General features: G+C 43.8%; 1 protein-coding gene across 1 annotated transcript in view; it reads left to right on the forward strand.

Annotated features, from left to right (window-relative positions):
* The first annotated feature begins 10,167 nt into the window (after positions 1-10,167).
* LOC126263548 (G-protein coupled receptor dmsr-1-like) overlaps positions 10,168-23,436 on the forward strand; it is a 58,031-nt gene continuing 44,762 nt past the window's right edge. The window contains exon 1 of the mRNA XM_049960641.1: positions 10,168-10,277. Within this exon, the coding sequence (XP_049816598.1) occupies positions 10,168-10,277 (110 nt within the window). The remainder of the gene's footprint in view (positions 10,278-23,436) is intronic.

Raw genomic sequence — 23,436 nt, forward strand, 5'->3', positions numbered from 1 at the left:
TAACATGTATAACTAAAAATGTTATAGGAAGACGAGAAAATGAAATTACTTTATAACACTTCTATAAATAACTTAGGGAAAAGCATACCAGTCAAATTACGCGTACTGTTAAAGTATGCAAACGTAAGTTAAATTTAAATAAATGTGGTCACAGTAAAGATAGGGAAATTGATATTAAGCTGCTATCGTTACTGGCTATTTATAATTTAGATAACTATGAATTATGTTGACAATTAAGCTTTCTTATGAAAAGTGCATTGAGTCTGTTTAGGTGAGTCGCATTTGACACTAAGAAAGTGGTTAAGTAGTATTACGCTGGGAGTACTACTGTACAAACGAAAGAGAAATCTTTTGCTTTCGCTAGCCATCAAAGGAGCTGAACATGGTATCTTTGGTACTTTTTAATTGATTATGTATGCTGTAGATTCAGAAATAAACTAAAAATATATCTACACCAGAGGACGAAGAATGAAGAAACAAAATATGGAAATTCTTCAATTGAAACGCACATAGCTTAAAAAGTTATTTCATTTTAGTTTAAGCCGTCAGGTAAATACACGGTGGTCATTTTAACTGAAGACACTGAAATATCTCTGCAGCTACACATCATATCAAAAAAGTTATTGTTCCAAGTTATTTGTCTCAGAAGGGGCCGTTCAACGATACCACACTTCCAGATCTTTAAAGGAAACCCTCGTCTTTTACTGCAGATTACGATTTACGACAAAATCGATACACGTTTTGTCTCATGCACTTCCTTCGTTTCGTCACAGATGGCGCTCTAATCAAAGAAATATAAATGAGTAAACAATCGTAATATACTACATACTGAATGGCTCTTGAATATCGTACGGCCAATGGCATACGAAGATGCCTGCAAGGGTAAGACAGGCCAGTACCTCATAACTTGTAATTGGAAAATCCAAACAACGTTGTCCTCCAACATATCGAAGAAGAGTTTACTAGATACGCTACCGTGACTGTGGTTTCAAGTGAACAATACTCTTCTTTTCCAATTAGAGTGAGTGTTCAAATGTAGTAGCACTAACTTCAGATCGCTCAGTAATTCGCTTTTCAAGTGACCGTACTCTGGCAGAAGTATATCTGCGGAAAATGGGAATATGAGCACAGGCGTGTTTGATACAGTAGATCATCTCTCTAAAGCCTGTTGGCACTTGCTGGTACACCTTACCTTCCAAATATCCCCACAAAAACAAATTCCTTGACGTCGACCTAGTTGGCCTATCGGGCCCCTATTATTGGCACCTCTGCTTATCCACCGACAAATGTAAACATGGTCTAATACCTCCTGTTCTTTATGTGCGTAATGTACTGGGTTCAAAAAAGGTTCAAATGGCTCTGAGCACTATGGGACTTAACTTCTGAGGTCATCAGTCCCTAGAACTTAGAACTACTTAAACCTAACTAACCTAAGGACAGCACACACATCCATGCCCGAGGCAGGATTCGAACCTGCGACCGTAGCCGTCGCTCATCTCCAGACTGTAGCGCCTAGAACCGCACGGCCACTCCGGCCGGCTATGTACTGCGCAACCGTTATTCTGAAACCACATACGTTGTCGAACGTCCAGGGCAACATCCTGAAGTAGAACCGGTAGTTCCTGTTCCAGAAACGTTTGATATTTGCGTCCATTCAACCTACTGTCAATAAAATATGCACCAGTAACTTTGTTCCCCATGATGCCACACCATTATTAAACGTTCAAAAGCGCTGATGGTCAGCTATCCGCAACCAGTGAGAACTGTCTATACTTCAGTAATGTGTGTTATGCTACCATTGTCTGTGGATGTAGATTCATTGGAAAATAGTAGCTTGGCAAAGAATGTGGGGATTGTTCGTATTTTTTGACGTACCCATTCACAAAACCTGGTTATGGGAATCGGCGATATGAAGTATTTGCTACAGCGACACGTGGTTTGGATGGTACTTATGACGACGAAGTGTTGTGATGATACTACACTCATGCTCATAAATTAAGGATAATTGCAAAATGTGGTGCCACACAATGTGGCACCACACAAAACTGGCACTAATAGCATAGGCGCAATGGGAACACACACGACACAGATCTGTAAGACCACGGTATTGGTGATAAGTTGAGAAAACCGTACCGAAACACATGTGCTACAAAACTCCCCTGTTTCTTGCGCATGCACCCCGACATCAGTATGGCATGTGATCACTATGCACACGTACACAGGCCGCTCAACGGGGTGGCATGCTCTGAATCAGATGGTCGAGCAGCTGCTCAGGTACAGCCTCCCATTCTTGCACCAGTGTCTGTCGGAGCTCCTGAAGTGTCGTAGGGGTTTAAAGACGTGCAGCGATACGTAGACCGAGAGAATCCCAGACGTGCTTGATGTGGTATGGGTCTGGAGAACAGGCAGACCACCCCACTCGCCTGATATTTTCTGTTTCAAGGTACTCCGCCACGATGGTAGCTCGGTGGGGCCGCGCGCTATCATCAGTCAGGAGGGAGGTGGGACCCAATGGACACCTGTAAAGGCGGACATACTGGTGCAAAATGACGTCCCGATACACCTGACCTGTTACAGTTCCTCTGTCAAAGACATGTACGGGTGTATATGCACCAATCATAATCCCACCCCACACCATCAAATTACGACCTCCATACAGGTCCCATTCAAGGAGATTAAGGGGTTGGCATCTGGTTCCTGGTGCGCACCAGATGAAAATCAGGCGAGATTCACTGTTCAGACTATACCTGGACTCTTCCGTGAACATAACCAGGGACCACTGTTCCAATGACCATGTACTGTGTTCTTGACACCAGGCTTCACGGGGTCTCCTGTGACATTCTCTATACATGAAGACATTTCACTCTTTCTTCTGCCCAAAAAAATTCATCGTCCACTTAGACGCCCGTTTTCCAAATGACAGGTAGGTGTGCAGGCAATAAACACTGCACAAGTTTTACGTTTAGAGACACTGTCTGTTTTACATCTGCATGATACGTGAACTTTGGCTACAGTGTACTGCCTGTTATGATGTGTCATACTACACCGCCACGGTAGTAGGCGGATCATGGTCACATAAGTTCACTTTTGATATCAAATTAATATACAACAAATTAATTAAATCTAACAATTAATTACCCCAACCCCAGATGCCATCATGGGCATTCCCCGGCCAGCACGTCGATCTCCTCCCCCACCCCTCCCAACCCCTCCCGTCTCCATCCAGCCCTACTGGCAGCAATTTCGAATATTGGTAGGAAATTAAAAATTGGTCGAAATTTCTAAAATGGTTGGACAATTACAAGGACTTGAACCCTGGCCCTTCTGTAAGGAAAGCCCAAATGCACCCCCAACTGTTCAACTGTAGTAGAGGAAGTTCAGCTTAGGGCACTTTATTTATTTTGAGTGAAAACTGAAGCAAAGATCAGTCCATAAAGCGTAGGCATAATAACACATCTATTTGCATAATGCTACACAAGAAGCGCCTGAAATCGCAATAGAGATCAAAAATTGTCGCTGTCATGCTAATGGGGTTATGCTTCTCGGAAAAAATTTCACATCATTCGAAAATAGTGGCAGACATACTCAGACTCGACACAGGATGATCCGTTCACCCATAATCTGGCTGGAAAAAGGCTCGAGTAGGAGGTACTATCTTTATTTTAGGATAGAAGTGTATTCAAGTGATGAGACGTTTTGGCTGGACAGAAATGAGTTTAATAGGGGTACTACATGTATGCACACAGCTGAGGACTATGTCTATCGCTGTTTGAAGTCTGAGTTCGTTATATACAGCTCCCAATGCATTGCTTTACAATCGACCTGCATATCATGTCGTTCCGATATGTTTAAGGTCATTATACACTCCTGGAAATTGAAATAAGAACATCGTGAATTCATTGTCCCAGGAAGGGGAAACTTTATTGACACATTCCTGGGGTCAGATACATCACATGATCACACTGACAGAACCACAGGCACTTTGACACAGGCAACAGAGCATGCACAATGTCGGCACTAGTACAGTGTATATCCACCTTTCGCAGCAATGCAGGCTGCTATTCTGCCATGGAGACGATCATAGAGATGCTGGATGTAGTCCTGTGGAACGGCTTGCCATGCCATTTCCACCTGGCGCCTCAGTTGGACCAGCGTTCGTGCTGGACGTGCAGACCGCGTGAGACGACGCTTCATCCAGTCCCAAACATGCTCAATGGGGGACAGATCCGGATATCTTGCTGGCCAGGGTAGTTGACTTACACCTTCTAGAGCACGTTGGGTGGCACGGGATACATGCGGACGTGCATTGTCCTGTTGGAACAGCAAGTTCCCTTGCCGGTCTAGGAATGGTAGAACGATGGGTTCGATGACGGTTTGGATGTACCGTGCACTATTCAGTGTCCCCTCGACGATCACCAGTGGTGTACGGCCAGTGTAGGAGATCGCTCCCCACACCATGATGCCGGGTGTTGGCCCTGTGTGCCTCGGTCGTATGCAGTCCTGATTGTGGCGCTCACCTGCACGGCGCCAAACACGCATACGACCATCATTGGCACCAAGGCAGAAGCGACTCTCATCGCTGAAGACGACACGTCTCCATTCGTCCCTCCATTCACGCCTGTCGCGACACCACTGGAGGCGGGCTGCACGATGTTGGAGCGTGAGCGGAAGACGGCCTAACGGTGTGCGGGACCGTAGCCCAGCTTCATGGAGACGGTTGCGAATGGTCCTCGCCGATACCCCAGGAGCAACAGTGTCCCTAATTTGCTGGGAAGTGGCGGTGCGGTCCCCTACGGCACTGCGTAGGATCCTACGGTCTTGGCGTGCATCCGTGCGTCGCTGCGGTCCGGTCCCAGGTCGACGGGCACGTGCACCTTCCGCCGACCACTGGCGACAACATCGATGTACTGTGGAGACCTCACGCCCCACGTGTTGAGCAATTCGGCGGTACGTCCACCCGGCCTCCCGCATGCCCACTATACGCCCTCGCTCAAAGTCCGTCAACTGCACATACGGTTCACGTCCACGCTGTCGCGGCATGCTACCAGTGTTAAAGACTGCGATGGAGCTCCGTATGCCACGGCAAACTGGCTGACACTGACGGCGGCGGTGCACAAATGCTGCGCAGCTAGCGCCATTCGACGGCCAACACCGCGGTTCCTGGTGTGTCCGCTGTGCCGTGCGTGTGATCATTGCTTGTACAGCCCTCTCGCAGTGTCCGGAGCAAGTATGGTGGGTCTGACACACCGGTGTCAATGTGTTCTTTTTTCCATTTCCAGGAGTGTATATAGAGCACATGTTAACTTTGGGGAAGAGCCGGGTGAAGAAACTGGTCATATCATTTTCATAAAAATCTTCCTTTATAGATTTTATGACACCACAGAGCACTTACACCTGGGGGTCATATCGTTTTCATAAAAATCTTCCTTTATAGATTTTATGACACCACAGAGCACTTACACCTGGCTGTTGAAATAGGGGTATGAAACGCAGTCCTCCCAACTGTGAGTTAGGAAACTCACCACTATGGTACCTGATTTTGTGAATAATTTTTTCCCATTGGCAAAGCCTGTTCCTTCGAGAGTAGTACGTAAAATCAGATTCACTAAGTAGGTAACTTACGGCATCCAGTTGAACGTTAATGCTGACGACGATATAAACTCCCGAAACTATTCATTTTCTACACAGATATCACAGCTTATTTAAAATGAAACCTTAAGCGTTACCGTATTAATGTTTTCATCCTGACACGTAATGCAAATGACGTCACTCGTAGATACAGTTTGCCACTTGTGACTTATAGATTGACTGCTTATCATCTATTCCAGCGCCACTGGAGAATTCGATTGCAGCTTCTGAGTTTAAAATATGTACTCATATAATCACTGTAATGAATGACAACTGCGCCGTATTTGCATAAGACGCACTTTAACCACCGATCAATGATTCTTGCTTTAGACGTTATAATAAAAATACATGTCCGCCCGTTTAGCTGGGTGGTAACGTGCTTGCCCGGGTTCGATTCTCGGCCGCGTTGGAGATCTTATCCGCTTAGGGACTGGGTGTTGTGTTATCATCAACATTTCATCCTCATCATCGAGCGCCAGTAGCCCAAAGTAGCGCCGACTGAAATGAGACTTGCACTTGGCGGCTGAACCCGAACGGGACCACCCTGGCAACAATGCCATACGATCATTTAATTATTCAATGAAAATTCCTTTTTTATAAATTTTTCATAATATTCTGCAATGGCTTAACATCTATAAATTGCACACACACAATCAGATCTGTAGTAAAATTTGTCACTTCAAGAATTATCTGAAATGCAGCGTAAGAAAGTATAGAAGTGTTACTACGAATGTGTATATGGCGTTTTTTAATTTTCTTCGATTTATGCTAATTCAGCTTGGATACAATTACAGTGAACATTGTCGTTGTTCATGCTTTGAAACTGCGAAGCACTGGTTCTGATCACCGACACACCGGATTTCGAAAAACGGAAAACTGCAGGCAAGGTGAATTACGAGGGGCGTTCAGAAAGTAAGCTCCGATCGGTCGCGAAATGGAAACGACTATGAAAATCCGATAAAGCTTTGCACAGATGTGTTGGGTAGTGTCTCTAGTATAACCCCAGTTAGCATCACGTCGCTCTTCTCATTTCTGAGCTCGCAGTGAGTGCGTAAAGATGTCTAGAAAATAGTGTCGGCCGCCAAGTACGAGGGCCTGGTGACAAATTTCGCCTGAAGCTATGCAGCTAACATTACATAACTGTCGTGCTGTTTCTTCTTCAAGACAATTCTCAGCCGCATTCTGCAGGGGCAATGAAGATGCTCCTGCATCGTTTTCAAATGGAAATGTGAGATTACCCACAATACAGTCCGCAATTGTCTCCCCCTGAGTTTCATCTCTGGTCACATGAACCGCTGTCTTTGAAGACAACATTTTGACACAGACAACGAGGTGTAGGCCAGCGTGGAGAATTGGCGGAAAGCACTGGCGGCTGCCTTCTATGATGAGGCTATTGAATAGTTGGTACAACGCTATGACAAAAGTCTAAGTCAGAACGGCGACTACGTAGAGAAGTAGCTGAAAGGTGTGGCTAATTGTTACAAGTAAAACATTTCTGATGTTCACTGTGGTTTCAATTTGGCAATCAATCGGAGCTTACTTTCTGAACAGGCCTCGTACATTTTCAACCGTATTATATAAAGCATTCCGTACGAATGTGAAGTGGTACAGGACTATAAATTACACGACAAAGCGTCACGCTTTGAGGTTAACTTTACAACAAGTTTTAGAGGGGTTTCATTAAAACTGTTTAATAAGTTCCCAATGGTATAAACGGGACGTTATATGTGGTACAGCTGTTCCATTAGTTTTAAGTGGAAGAAATTGTGCTTCAAAGCAGTTTTCAAACTTCACCAAGGGACCTTAGTACACTTTTTGTATGTTGGGATAGACAAGATAAAATTAAAACGTTATGTAGTACCTGTATTACATTCAGTCCCGGGACTCAAAGCGACAGCATGTAAAAGAAGCAGGATAAAGAAATGCTATTAATTTTTTCATATTTGTAGAAGCAAAGACACAGAAGTAAGAGGTAGATGAAAATTACCTCCAAACTAAGATTTTCCTCAGTACAAACCAAAGCAGTATTTCCATCACAGAATCTTCTTAAGTTATATAAAAGAGTAAATCTGTAAGAAACTGAAATTGAAAAGTATGAGAATGTAAATTTCTGTCCATTACACTATAAGAGGGAAAACGTAGATACTAGTTTGTGTCGTTTGATTATAAGTTGGAAACACTTCTGTAATTGTAACTTTTTTTAGAGAGCGCTGCAAATGAAAGATTATATTTTGATTTTTTTATATGGCTACGTAAAGTTTTGTCGTTTTATTTGGCTTTGACAAACACCGGATGGAGATTATTTTCGTTTGCCTTCAGTGTCACTGTCAGTGCAGCAATAAGTTGTGGTGAGGTGGGGCAGCTGGAGTTGGTGTCATGTTCTTCAATGTGTGACGCCAAAAAAATTCACCAAGAAGTAGAACACTAGTAGAACTTTACCGTGTCTTGCTCTGTACTGCATATCTGATGCCCTGACATCTGTAGAAAGCTATTAATTCGAAATTTAGTGGAACCACAAAATAATAACCCGCAAAACAGTTGCATCTCATCTATTCACGATCATCCTATATTGAAATGCTGCCCCCTTCATGGATACTTCTGAAGCATATAATTATAAGACGCTCAGAAGGATGTATAAATACAAAGAAAAAATAAAAACTAAACATTACAACAATGGAAAACTATGCAGTATTATCTCGTCCACAATGATAATTTCTGAGGCAGGTATCATTCTAGACACATCACTAACAGCTGTATAGTGCGTGATAATATGAGTTTTGCTGTCAACAGCGACCTCGTCATCCATCAGTGTCAGAGGTAACTCAGATCTTCTTTCCTTTCTGATGCTTTGTTCAGTTTGTACCAGCAAAGTAAGGTGCCGTAGCGGTCTACGGAAAAAATTAAGACTATAGTGATATGTTTCCTATACACTGTTGTAAATGAGTTCGGTGTAAATGAGTGAACGAATAAATAACAGTAGTAAATGTTGAAATGGAAAGAGCCTTCAAGTCGTAAGCTCCCTCAGATAACATTATCACTTTCCTATTCACAGCATGCCCGTCCACGTACCGTCCTAACAATAGAAAATACACTGAGGAGCCAAAGAAACTTGTAGACCTGCCTTATATCGTTTTGGGCCCCCTCGAGCACGCAGAAGTGCCGCAGCACGACGTGGCACAGACTCGACTAATGTCTGAAGTAGTGCTGTTGGGAAATGAGACTATGAATCCTGCAAGTCTGTCCATAAATCCGTGAGAGGCATCCCAGATATGCTCAATAACCTTGATGTCTAGGCAGTTTGATAGCCAGCGGAAGTGCTTAAACCGAGAAGAGTGTCCCTGGAGACACTGTGCAGCAATTCTGGACGTGTGGGATGACGCAATTTTGTGCTTGATTTGCCGAAGTCCGTCGGAATGCACAATGCACATGAACAGTTGCATGTGATCACACAGGATGCTTACGTACGTGTCACCTATCAGAGTCGTGTCTAGATGTATCAGGGGTCCCATATCACTCCAACTGCACACGCCCCACATCATTAGAGAGCCTTCACTAGCTTGAACAGTCCACTGCTGACATGCAAGGTCGATGGATTGATGAGGGCTTAGGGCGCAATTTTCACTGTGCATACTGTCATGAGAGAGGCGCTGCAAGTGATGTGCTCTTACAGTTGTCTCCACGACCGTAGACATCCATCCGCTCAATAGAATTTGAAACAAGACTCGTCCGACCAGGCAACATGTTTTCAGTCATCAACAGTCCAATGTCGGTGGTGAAAGGCCCAGGCGAGGCGTAAAGCTTAGTGTTGTGCGATCATCAAGGGTATACGAGTAGACCCTCGGCTTCAAAAGCCCATATCGATGATGTTTCGTTGAACCATTCGCGCGTTGACACATGCTGATGGCCCAGCATTGAAATCTGCAGCAATTTCTGGAAGCGCTGCACTTCCGTCAAGCTGAACGATTCTCTTCAGTTGTCGTTGGTCGCGTTCTTGCAGGATCTTCTTCCGGCCGCTGTAATGTCGGAGATTTGATATTTTACCGGATTCCTGATATTCACGGTACACTCGTGAAATGATCGCACGGGAAAATCCCCACTTCATCGCTGCCTCGGCAGTTCAGGGTCCAATCACTCGTCCGCCGATTAGAACAGCCCGCTCAAACTCACCTAAATCATGATAAGCTGCCATTGTACAGCAGTAACCCATCTAGAAACTGCGCCAGGGACTTGTCTTATATAAGCGTTGCTGACCGCAACGCCGTATTCTACCTGTCTCCATATGTCTGTATTTGAATACGCATGCCCATACCAGATTCTTTGGCGCTTTAGTGTAAAATTACATTCACATAGTACAAAATATGTAATTTGAAATGTTATTTTATCCTTTTTAGTACTCTGTTTACAACGTCAAACTTCTCTTTTTTTTTTTTTTTTTTTTTTTTTTTTTTGCAGCTAAACGCGAGTTATGTGACGTCCAAAAGGCATTCTTCGTCCCGCTAAGTGATTCGCCGGCGGCTGGTGTAAGAGGAAGCCGGCGCCATGTTGTCCATGGCGAACGCCACGGAGCTGATGGCGCGGTTCAACCTGTCGTGGGAAGAGTGGGCCATCCTCATCAACTTCTCCATGCAGACTGTGCCACCGCCATTCGTGTGAGTACAGCCACGTGTTACGTTAGACTTGTTGCTTGCCCCTCTTCACGCTTGCCACACTGAAACGCTGCCTGACCGTACGTAACGCGCCGTGAGCTTCGCATCGCCAGCTCACTGCAATTAGTCTGAGAACAACGTGCTAAAATGTACTCCAGTAGAACGCTAGCCGCAGATGTTTGACTTATCTCAAAACAGTAACTAAAGTACAGGAATGTGATCCTGGGGTAACTGTTGCAAAATCGGTATATTATCTTATTAATTGTAGAATGCCTTTGGTAAATATCTGTAATAGAGTCTTACAAAGACTAACTGCAGTGACTTTTCTGTGGTGTAAAGAAGATATTCACTGCCTAACGAAATAAATGAAACGCCCAGTAGGTGAGGGGGAAACGGAACGGATCTTATCGGTTTGAGAGATCATGTGATGATATTTCAAAGATATCAAAATCGAATCAGATGTGTAATGAACATGATGACAGGATGTATGCACTGGTTCCGTTGGGAGTTGTTTCTCCTCCTCATGCAAGGTGGCCCAGTAATTTCTGAACTGTCCATTTCCTGGATACCGGCACTGGGACGGAGTCGACATCAGAACTAACCCCACACATGTACTATTGGAGACAGATCTGGCGAATAATCTGGCCTCTGGATTACCTCAACATGACGCAGACAGGCTTTACAGACAGGTGTGTGGACGAACATTGTGCTATTGAAAAATAGCAATACGATGATGAGGCACGAGAGGTAACATGTGAAGATGTAGGATGTTCGTGAATCATGGTTGTCACACCAGAGTTACGTAAATCACCTGATATTACACTTGACGTCTCCGCAGAAAATAGGATACTTGTGGTAAGGTTTTATGGGACCAAATTGCTGAAGTCGTCGGTCCCTAAGCTTCCACACTGCTTTAATCTAACTTATAACTATGAAACTACCTGGCAGATTAAAACTGTGTGCCGGACCGAGACTTGGGATCTTTGCCTTACGTGGGCAAGTGCTCTACCAACTGTCTTACCCAAGCACGAATCACGCTCCGTCATCACAGCTTTACTTCTGCCAGTACCTCGTCTCCTACCTTCCTAAGCGAAGCTTCTGTAAAGTTTGGAAGGTGGGAGACGAGGTACTGGCAGAAGTAAAGCTGTGAGGACGGGGCGTGAGTAGTGCTTGGGTAGCTCAGTTAGTAGAGCACTTGCCCGCTTAAGTGAAAGGTCCCGAATTCGAGTCTCGGTCCGGCACACAGTTTTAATCTGCCAGGAAGTTTAATATCAGCGCAAACTCCGCTGCAGAGTGAAAATCTCATTCTGACAACTTGAAATAAGTTACACTAAGAACAACACACACACCTATGCCATAAGGAGGACGCGAACCTCCTACGGGCTGAGCCGCGCGGACCGTGACAAGATGCCTAGACCGCTCGGCTACTCTGCGCGGCACGCCTCCGCAGACCATGACGTCAGAAGCAACACTGCTCTGCGTCTCCTAAACATGGAAGAAATGGCCCTCTCCACAGGTGACACCACACGTGCTGACGACGTTAACATGGGGCAGTACAGAACCGCAATTCATCTAACACAATGCAATGCTATTCATCAGGCGTCAGTCACAGCACCACTCAACTCTCCGCCGCACATAGTGTGAAGTTAACGGCAGCCTATCGCTTGGACGCTAATCTCATAATCTGGATGTTGGTAGTCTTTGACCAGTGGTATGTGATGGCGTAGAATAGTCTAGAATGGCAGGCGCAAATGTGATGCTGTTATGACGTGCATTGTACCGGTACGCGACAGCGTAGGTTGGGAGAGTAAATTAAAAGTTTCCTTAAATTCACTCTAGTGTATCCACAGGCGACATCCAGGGAGAGGTGTTGACATAGCTTGCTGCAGAAAGAAGCTAGCATCATTGCAAATTGTTCGTGAACATGAGCAGACGTTCTTATATCGTCACTGATCGCCAGGCATAAGTTACACATGCAGCAGAGCGTCCACTGTGAGGCGGAGAGACAGAGATATATTCGTCAGCCCTTGTTTCATGAAACACGCTATATGTGAGACACAATAACACCTATCATAGACTTGATAATGCAGTTAATAGCATGTAATTAATTGTTAAGGAACAGGAACAGGAACCGCTGATCTCTATTAAAGAAGCAGGCCGCATTCTTTCACAATGAAAAGAGCTTCACGTCACTGCCCCCCACCCATCTCCATAGATACTGCCCTTCTCCAGCTCTGAATTCAGTTTCTCACTAGTACCGCTGCCGTTCGTACTAATGTAATCGATTCAACGATTATTATTGCGTACTGACATTCATGTGTTAGCTGTTCCAGCTGTTTTAGTGAACATGTTGCTTGCTGTAAGCATGATCTGCCACTCGCAGGAAATCACACTGACTGTCTACCCCATCGCTGATGGGGATATTGAGGATCTTCCTACAAAAGCATATCTTAGGTTATTTATTATATAAACAAATTGTCATTGATGGGTGACAGGTGCATCCATTGCTCCTGTACCTGATCATCCCTGCTAGCCCCTCTAGTTTCCAGTACCTATTGTTCCGGTGGGGTCAGGATCTGCCAACTACTAGACTTCTGATGGGTCACTGTCTGTCATCGGCATCTTCAGGAGCAGGACAGAAGACGGCCTAATTAGGTGTGGGGGTATAACCTCACGCTACAGCTTCGCCTGCCAGGCATCAGCTTGCGGGGCTTCGGCTGAACTGCTTATATAGTGGTATTGGGTTCCAACACAGCCAAGCTGACAACAGAAGTGAGTGGAATTCCTCCTTGTCACTGGCTTGAGGCATCAGCTAGCATTGCCTATCAGCAGAATTTCTCCATGTCACTGGCACAAGGCAAAAGCTGACATTAGCTACCAGCGCTGCTCTCTGACAACAAAGACCGCAGAAGTCCTCTCCGCCACCGGCACAAGGCAACAGCTAAGCTTAACTAGAAGACAAAGAATTGCAAATCTGAATATTAAAATCCTAATCATATTTTATTAGCTTCAAAAGATGCTGTACAGATTCCGAAACACCATCCTAACAATGTATGACTTTCTCCACTTGGCACCTCTACAATTTGGTGCCGGAACTGGTTCTCTGACAACATCTTCATGACATTGATGTCCTGGAATGATTTACGAGCTAGGAGAGGGCGTTACATCGTTAGTAACAGGGTTCTGACCTGTCGAACGGTGTTCACATGTCTCAGCTACTAGTGCAACGTGATTTTCTACTAACAATTTAACATTTTTTTATGGCATACAACATGGAAACTGTCTTTCGACAGATCTGAAGAACCGGTAGACCTGTCGCAATTTAGAGGAAGTAAGGAATCTTATTTCGTAGCCTCGAAGTGTAAGATTTGTATTTTAACTGGACAGTGTGGCAGGTTATACACTGGAACCAGCAACTTGCGCCACTAGTAAGCATTATGGTCAAGCAACACACGATGGTACTGAGTGACTGTGCAATGATTAGATGTAAAGATTAGTTTAGATTGTTTATATAAATATTGGAAGTAGTCATGTCTGTCGAGTTTTGCTGTTGATTTTGAAAGTATAAGTGTCTTTTCCGTATATGTCTTGTAACTGTAAAAGAGATAACCAACTGAACAAAGATGTTGGAAAGGTGTTGAACGAAGATGCCGTATCCCCTGTGATGGAGAAAATATTGAAATTGTTAGACGATAATACCCAGCAGAAATTAATAACCGTGAACTAAGCAAGCAATTAAAAGCTTCGGAAGCTGTGCAACAGTCCCTCTCGGGCTCAGATGTGGTCAAGGCAGTAGTGAGTATAACCTCCTCCTCCTTCTCCTCGTCCTGCTCCTCCTCCTCCATAGATCATTTAACAGATAACTTTATAATACCATTCTCTGGTAAAACTACAGAGAACGTGACAGTACTCATAAATGATATATTAGAGACAGCCGAACTGGGAAATTGGGCAGCTGAGAAGAGTCCACTGATGACCAACCTACAGCTGACGGATGAGAATAAAACGTATGTGACATACCACGAAACGCCCAGCAAAGCTTGCACATTTGAACAATTAGCAAACAATTACGTTAAGGATATCGTAAACAGTGCTAGATTTTTCTGAGAGAAGTTGAGTAGATAGTGCAAGAAGTCAATCAAATTGTTTGAGCGTTTCTTACAGAATTATAAAAGTGAACATACAGACGTGTGAAATGACACATAATCCAGAAGCGGATCGAGTCATTCTCAGAGGAGCGGAAAGGAGGGTTCTAGACGTCTGTCTATGAGGAATTCCCGTGGAACTTTCATGTAGTGTCCGGATGGAAAATCCGGATGATATAGTTGCAGAACCTCGCATTGCTATGCACTTACAGGAAATCTACACTACTATGAAAATAGGCAATGATCGACAAAGCTTTGCATCCGAAAAAAATGTTATCAGTGTGGGAAGAAAGGGCGTTTGAAGGTGCAATGTCTCAGTCACAGTGTTATATTTCTTTGGTCACAAGGCAAGTAAAATCAGAAATGAGAAGCAGGTTAAACGAAAGAGAAATAGGCATTAAATGCTAATGGGAATGTTTCTTCCGTCAGAAAGCATTTACAGCAAACCAAAATACTGCAAAGACATGGGCAGCCACGGTTCGTTGCTTGATGGGTTTAGTACACGGCAAGTAACATAAATTTGCAGTAATCACTGGAACACGTGTATGTCAGTAGTCTGGACCTCGATAGCACGAGAAAACTAAACGCTCCTAAACACAAATTACGTGGCTTAGAAAATAGTGACATAAGGCCACTGCAGACAACACACCTCAGCTTTATGATAGGAACTAAAGCGCTTCGTGAGCAAATGGAAGTGTTGCCAACTGTAGGTCAAGAATATTCCACGACTGACTTCCTAGACAGACTGCACACCAAAACTGATCTTTAGCAGCTTTGAGTTGAACTTAGCGGGAGTTAATTCCAATGAGTGTAGCAGCTGTAAATGTTTCAATGTTGCAAGGTGCACTGATTGCTTAAGTGGCACCAGCTGAACTAAGAATATGTGACAAAGTACCTGCGGGTACCGGGAAGTTGATTTGGGCCGGCTGGGGTGGCCGAGCGGTTCTACGCTCTACAGTCTGGAACCGCGCGACTGCTACGGTCGCAGGTTCGAATCCTGCCTCGGGCATAGATGTGTGTGATGTCCTTAGTTTGTTAGGTTTAAGTGGTTCTAAGTTCTAGGGGACTGATGACCTCAGAAGTTAAGTCCCACAGTGGTCAGAGCCATATGAACCATTTTTGAAGTTGATTTGGATAACTGTGAATTTCGATGTATTAGTTTCTGTTGAGCCACTGGAGAACAATGAAGCATTAGATGAGACGCATTGTTTTATACGCAGAAGGTAGCGCACGTAAGCAATGTACAGGGCGAATTAACAGTTCCAGTAAGGGTGGATAATCTCCTGAAGAGATTAAAAGTAGTAAGTTTAGATATACCCGATAAGGAAACCGATAGATCATCAGATGATCACAGCCGCAAGCAAACCGTCAATAGATCTGCACTGCCGGCCGGAGTGGCCGTGCGTTTCTAGGCGTTACAGTCTGGAACCGAGTGACAGCTACGGTCGCAGGTTCGAATCCTGCCTCGGGCATGGATTTGTGTGATGTCCTTATGCTAGTTTGGTTTAAGTAGTTCTAAGTTCTGGGGGACTGATGACCTCAGAAGGTAAGTCGCATAGTGCTCAGAGCCATTTGAACCATTTTGCATCTGCACTGTGTGCAAAGGGAAACCACATGAAGGACAGTGACCAGGAAGCCATTGCAACATTGTTGTTAAAATACTCAGACATGTTCAACTCAGATAGTCCGTCGCCAGTAATATACTACATTTAATTACAACAGGTAATAATACACTAGTCTACAAGAAATCATATAGAATACCAAAGCACTTGCAGAAGCTGGTAGATGAATGTATAGATCAAAAACTAACCGAAAGCACTATCGAACTTAGACACAGCCTGTGATCAGATAATATTGTGATTGTACCATAATCGTCATCCGACTGAATCAGGAAGTGCAGGTTCTGTTGAGAGTACTATTTCCTAAACACACACCCTAACCAATACCGAATATTATGGAAAAATTACACTTCTTGGGAGAATGGGAATTTGCCAGCAGATCTTAGGAACGGTTACCACCAACTTGAAGTATGCCCAGAAGACAGACCTGAAACAGCATTCACAGCACCCTCAGGACATTATCAATATCGTAGGATGGCAGACACTCTTCAGGTTCCTCAACACCATCCTCACTACGTAGAGGTTGTAACGTCATTACAGCGGTAGAGCAATGAGATTGTTAGTTCTTATGTATCGGTATCGACGTTATAAACCGAACATTGATGAACTGACCTCGCGATTAGTGATAGATATTTACTTCGCCAAATGTCGTAATTAAATCGTTTATAATCGACGGTTTATTAGTTGCTATTTAAATATTTATGATAAGTTCAAATTAGTTCCAGCGACACCAAATTCCCTATAGACTGGTTGTAATCTCAAATCTATAATCAGTCACAACAGTGTTGTTAATTCCTAAGGTCAAAGAGTTTCTGTATAAGCGCCGAGCGCTTCAGTCAAAGAATATCGCAGCACGTTATGTCTATAAATAATATTGTAAAACTTGAATGATAAATGCGTGAATTGTCACGATATGCTGGTTTATTACACAGAGCCGTCAGGAAGAAGCTTTCCCAGGTGTTGGGGGGGGGGGGGGAATTATAAGTTATATGCTCCATAACTATCGCCAAGTTCCATGGTCCATTAGTTATTACGAATGAAATTGTCTATCTGTGTTCACTTTCTAAATAGTGTTAACTTCAGGCTATTTAATTAAAAGTCACTTCTGTCTAATATATGCAAGTCCTCTGAATTCTAAAGTCAAAGTATTGTTTCACTGCGTCATAGTAGATCGCAATAATCAGTTCTGAAAAAAACCATCTAATTCCATCTACAAATACGAGCGTTCAAAAGTATGGCCTGCTTTGGCTAACTCTCGTAATGTAGTGATAATGGACTGAATTATCCTTAGCCATTACTCACGAATCTCAAAGAGTATTCACACGGAGTAGTCTTTGGGAACGTCGGTTCTACTCTGCGAATTTTAATTCTAATGATTTTGCGATTTACTATGATTTTGAATTTTGAGTTTGATTTTACTGGAATCCTATCTTTCTTTCGTATGTTAATAAATTACTAGGTATTAGATTCCTGATTCAGTTTCTGGTTAATATCCAAGTAATAGTGTTAACTGGAAATTTGTTTGCATGTTCATTTTTCATGTAATTTGGAACTTGTTTTGGGGAAATCTTTGGGAATTTTGGAGGTGATTCTTTTATTTTCATTTCTCGTCCGAGGAAGTGGCATTACAAGGTGTACTGTAGGCACTCCTATAGTACAAAGTATAACGATCCTCCCTCGCGGAGGCCATGCGTGGTTAGTCGGAACCTCACACTTCCATCCAGCCCAAAATCGGGCAACTGACGCAACCGTATGCACCACAGACCTGGAAATTGTATGATTCCACCAGCCAGCCAAATGGCGACCCACTATGAGGTCCCCGTCAAACTTATTCAGGTGCTGACAACGCTGTCTCACACGATTTCGTTGGCATCTCCGTGCCTTTCACAGTGATCACACAACCTCTGAGGCTACTCGTGTCCCACATATACCCTACCAAGACGGGTAACTACACTAAACACGAAACATACTAATGCACTCTGGTAGCCATTCCATATAATTCCAAATCTAATCATTTATGAACCTTCTGAGGGCGTGTGACTGTCCAAGTTACGTCGACATCCGATCATCTCCTCTTATATGTATCCCTTTTATGTCAGATAGGGTATTTTGTTTATATTAAACAATACTAATACACTCCTGCAGATGGCGCCCATTACTATTTCGATTTCTTAACGCCTGTAAACCGAAATAATTCGTCACAATAAGTGTGATTAAAAGAAATTACATATGCAACATGCTGGTATATACAAAAACAGTGCAGTATATAAATGGTGGCCAACATGTTTTTCAACTGCAAACATTTCATACAATACAGGGTTCAATAGGAAACTTTATGATACGAAGTGATCCACTCCCTACTGATCCCCTCCCTACGCCATTCCCATCCCCCATCCCCTCTACATCCGTTTCTCATAAAACATTACTAACGAAAAATAATCTTAGCTTTAGAACTTCAATCAGCAACTTTAATGTTGAGGACCACACTATGAGCTCATCTCAGCTACATAGATGGATGACAACACGTTGCTGGAAAACCAAGAATTTCTTAGTTTGTGAGAATGAGTCCTTGAAATATATGAGGAACTCGGCATATGAAACATATCAGTCGGAGCAAGGGAAACGAGTTGGCTCCATTGCCACGTTCTGGCTCTTCTTGCACCATATCTCTTTGGCTGACATTCTGTGCCAATTCAAATGTATCATAACGGTGAAATTCAGAACTGACTGCCTCAGTCTCCAGCAACTAAGCCTCATAGACTGCATTCACCTGTTACCATAATTATAGACACGAACTTCGTTTCATAGGGAAGCAATGAAATGTTAAAAGTAGCTTACGTTTTCGGAAGTAGGACAGCTCTCTCCTGTATGAGCCCATATTCAACGTAAAGTTGACCAGTCCAGAATAATGGTTTCTGTTTGACATGGTAATGGGAATAGGCAAATACGTTAAAGATAGAAATAATATCTGACGATGCATTACATTGCTTTGACATAACACTGATGCGAGAATTTGCTTAGTGATCCTGAAATAAAGGAGCAGAGTGTTCACAGAATAACGTGGCTGATAGATTTGCAGTTGGCAGGGCATGCATGGGGAGAGCGGTAGTGGTGGGGGATGAGGGCTGGTGATGTAGAGGAAATACTGAGTGCTTGAGGGGAAGTGCCATTCTGAACTAAAGCCTTCACTCACATTTTCTGTAAGTATTAAGGGGGAATGTAGGTGAAAATGGACGTGTTCACATAATATTACACACGTTTTCGTGTTTGAAAGATAATCGAACAAAATTTTGCATGTGAGATAATTATGTAATGGACTACATTTTGGAAATTTTTCAAATTTTTTCTCAAAAAGTTTCACCATGACATTGCTGGAAATTTTCGCAACACATGCTGTCACACAAAAATTACTTTACATCGAACTTTCATATTGTGGCAGGTAATTCCTAGCAATCAGATAAGCAGAAATGAACAGTTTTTTAACAACAGTTTTAGAACTCTTACATTAAAAAAAATTGTGTATGAAAGAAAGAAATATAAATTTTACAGAAAAGCAAATAAATTTGACAGAAATACACTTACAAAAAATATATACCACAGGAAGTTGTGTTATACTATGAAAAAGCCTGCAGAAAACTTCACTTCTGTAAATCCAATGGTTCTGGGGAAAATGTTCCTTATACACTAAAAAATGAAAATTCTGGGAAATGCACATAAACGATTTTATAAGGATTTACACCATAAACGAATACCTTAGTGTTGACCAGAACCATACATTTGGTCTTCCTGTTCTTTGTGTACCTGTTTTCTTTTTATCTGATGTATCAGGTGTGCACTTTTGGCTATATCCTTTACAGGCAGTTTAGAACGTGCAACATGTGCTGTATCTGTTTTCTTCAAGAGCTTCTCGGTGAAGCAACCTGCAACAAATCCTAGTCCATTAAGGGTCCTTATTCTTCCAATGTTACCATCATTAAACACCAGGCATGCATCATATGTCGCAGTTTTAACAACAGTAGATGAGCTAAATGTTGTTCTTGGGCGTCTCTTCCAAATGAGACTGTTGAAGCTCTCATTTGGGTTTTGTGTTCCACCATGGACAAATCTGGATTACCTAGAAACTAGAATGTTGGCTTAATGGTATTTAAGACTGCTTCAGGAAGAGTGTGTTTATGTGTATAGGTTTTGTTTTGTGCTTTTGCCTCCTTACATTTGCGCCACGATATACCACACAATTGATGTGCTGGCTCCTCATCAGGCGACAGCTTGTGTAAAAATTTTGCCCACACTGACTTCTGCATTGGCTTCAGTTCTCTGGTACTTTGCCTTAATACTTTGTCATAATATACACTCCTGGAAATGGAAAAAAGAACACATTCACACCGGTGTGTCAGACCCACCATACTTGCTCCGGACACTGCGAGAGGGCTGTACAAGCAATGATCACACGCACGGCACAGCGGACACACCAGGAACCGCGGTGTTGGCCGTCGAATGGCGCTAGCTGCGCAGCATTTGTGCACCGCCGCCGTCAGTGTCAGCCAGTTTGCCGTGGCATACGGAGCTCCATCGCAGTCTTTAACACTGGTAGCATGCCGCGACAGCGTGGACGTGAACCGTATGTGCAGTTGACGGACTTTGAGCGAGGGCGTATAGTGGGCATGCGGGAGGCCGGGTGGACGTACCGCCGAATTGCTCAACACGTGGGGCGTGAGGTCTCCACAGTACATCGATGTTGTCGCCAGTGGTCGGCGGAAGGTGCACGTGCCCGTCGACCTGGGACCGGACCGCAGCGACGCACGGATGCACGCCAAGACCGTAGGATCCTACGCAGTGCCGTAGGGGACCGCACCGCCACTTCCCAGCAAATTAGGGACACTGTTGCTCCTGGGGTATCGGCGAGGACCATTCGCAACCGTCTTCATGAAGCTGGGCTACGGTCCCGCACACCGTTAGGCCGTCTTCCGCTCACGCCCCAACATCGTGCAGCCCGCCTCCAGTGGTGTCGCGACAGGCGTGAATGGAGGGACGAATGGAGACGTGTCGTCTTCAGCGATGAGAGTCGCTTCTGCCTTGGTGCCAATGATGGTCGTATGCGTGTTTGGCGCCGTGCAGGTGAGCGCCACAATCAGGACTGCATACGACCGAGGCACACAGGGCCAACACCCGGCATCATGGTGTGGGGAGCGATCTCCTACACTGGCCGTACACCACTGGTGATCGTCGAGGGGACACTGAATAGTGCACGGTACATCCAAACCGTCATCGAACCCATCGTTCTACCATTCCTAGACCGGCAAGGGAACGTGCTGTTCCAACAGGACAATGCACGTCCGCATGTATCCCGTGCCACCCAACGTGCTCTAGAAGGTGTAAGTCAACTACCCTGGCCAGCAAGATCTCCGGATCTGTCCCCCATTGAGCATGTTTGGGACTGGATGAAGCGTCGTCTCACGCGGTCTGCACGTCCAGCACGAACGCTGGTCCAACTGAGGCGCCAGGTGGAAATGGCATGGCAAGCCGTTCCACAGGACTACATCCAGCATCTCTACGATCGTCTCCATGGGAGAATAGCAGCCTGCATTGCTGCGAAAGGTGGATATACACTGTACTAGTGCCGACATTCTGCATGCTCTGTTGCCTCTGTCTATGTGCCTGTGGTTCTGTCAGTGTGATCATGTGATGTATCTGACCCCAGGAATGTGTCAATAAAGTTTCCCCTTCCTGGGACAATGAATTCACGGTGTTCTTATTTCAATTTCCAGGAGTGTATTTGCAAAGTGTGGATCTCTATGTCAGCCAGGTGTTATAGCTCACCCAGTGGCTCTCCATCTTTGAGTTTCACACCTTGCTGTTCTCGCTTCAGTTTCCGAAGTCTCCTGCCCATCCATTTCTGAAATTGCCCCACACATTACATCTTTTCAATGGTGCATCTATTTCCATATGGCTTGTTATCTACAACAGATTGGAAAGCACTAGAATCTCCAAGAAATTTCACATATCTAACTCCATGTCTCATTTCGCTCTGATGAAATATTAATTTCCTCCCTTTTGGCTCCATGCCACCACTAGAAACATGATAATACTAGCTGCATATTATTTTGTGTATTATTTTCCATTGCCTGTATTCCTTTTTGTCTAACATCTTCCTCGGTGCACAAATAGAACAATATTTGAACATCAACTCCAAACCCAAAACTTTTCCTGTGTCAACACTTATAACTGATGAAACACCGTGTAGGGAGGTGTGGCCACTTTTCGTGTATCTGCCCTCACATGAAACACATGCATCTGTAGAAGGCAAAGGGTCATTTACTTCTGTCAGAATGTCCATGTTAAATAAAACTGCCTCTTTCACTGCTGCTGACAAACTGCTGTTGAATTCTGTTTCCAAGGCGCTCAGAAGATGATTGTTTAGTGTTGACTACGAGGCAGGCAGAAGTGACGTATTCATTACTGCACAAAACAAATTGGTACCTTCCCTTGTAACACCAACACATCTCGTCCCACAGCAGAATCTTATGTTTAGGCTTCATACACCCAATTCTAAGCACTTGATGTTTTGAACTGAATCTCAGTTTGACAGCTGTCACAAAACGAGTGCATATTACACACAATACAATCTCTGTCATTGCTGTCACATGATCTTAAAGATTTATTGCCACAGTTACCACATGCACACGAATTTCTGATAGTAGAACACATAATTTCTAAATCAATTATCCTGAAACCACTATTCAATTTCTCTTTAGAGGACTGAAATTCTACGTTAGTTCCAAGCTTCGTCTATGAACTGCTCGTCGTCTTAGTTTCATAACTATCTTCCGCGGAATTATGTTGACTCAGTTGTAGAAACTTGTTATTCACATGTAAATGGCGAGCTTTAGCCACTTTCTTAAACACTTTACCGTCATATATTGGCATTTTAAACGTTAAATCATACAAAATAACCTTGAACGCAGTCCTAATTCTCACATTGACAGCAGAACTGAAATGTTAATATTTCTGCAGCAGAGACAATAACAGCTGCTAAATTAGCTAGCGGAAGATAACACGACGTAAACGGGTCCACAGCGTTCTGTACTCTTCCAGTGCTTTAATGGCAGCAGGAAGTAATAAAACATCGCAAACAAGAAGGGTGACGTCTAAAAAGTTGGTGTGGTGCTGAGCAGTGATTGAAACAAGACAGCTTTTTTATCATTTGTAGTTCGAATTAATGTATGAAATTTGGAGAGAGTATTTCTAACATGCTACAGAACTATCTGGTGGCAAATTTTTGTATCACTTTTGATCAACTTTGCCTACGTCCCCACTTTTATCGGAGTCCCTCCACATTCCCACTTTCATAATAACCATTCAAAAAGCTCTGTGTGACGTCTGCTTTAGTTAGTATCTGCA

This window comes from Schistocerca nitens, chromosome 6 (genome assembly GCF_023898315.1).
Source record: "Schistocerca nitens isolate TAMUIC-IGC-003100 chromosome 6, iqSchNite1.1, whole genome shotgun sequence".
In the NCBI taxonomy this organism is placed as follows: domain Eukaryota; kingdom Metazoa; phylum Arthropoda; class Insecta; order Orthoptera; family Acrididae; genus Schistocerca; species Schistocerca nitens.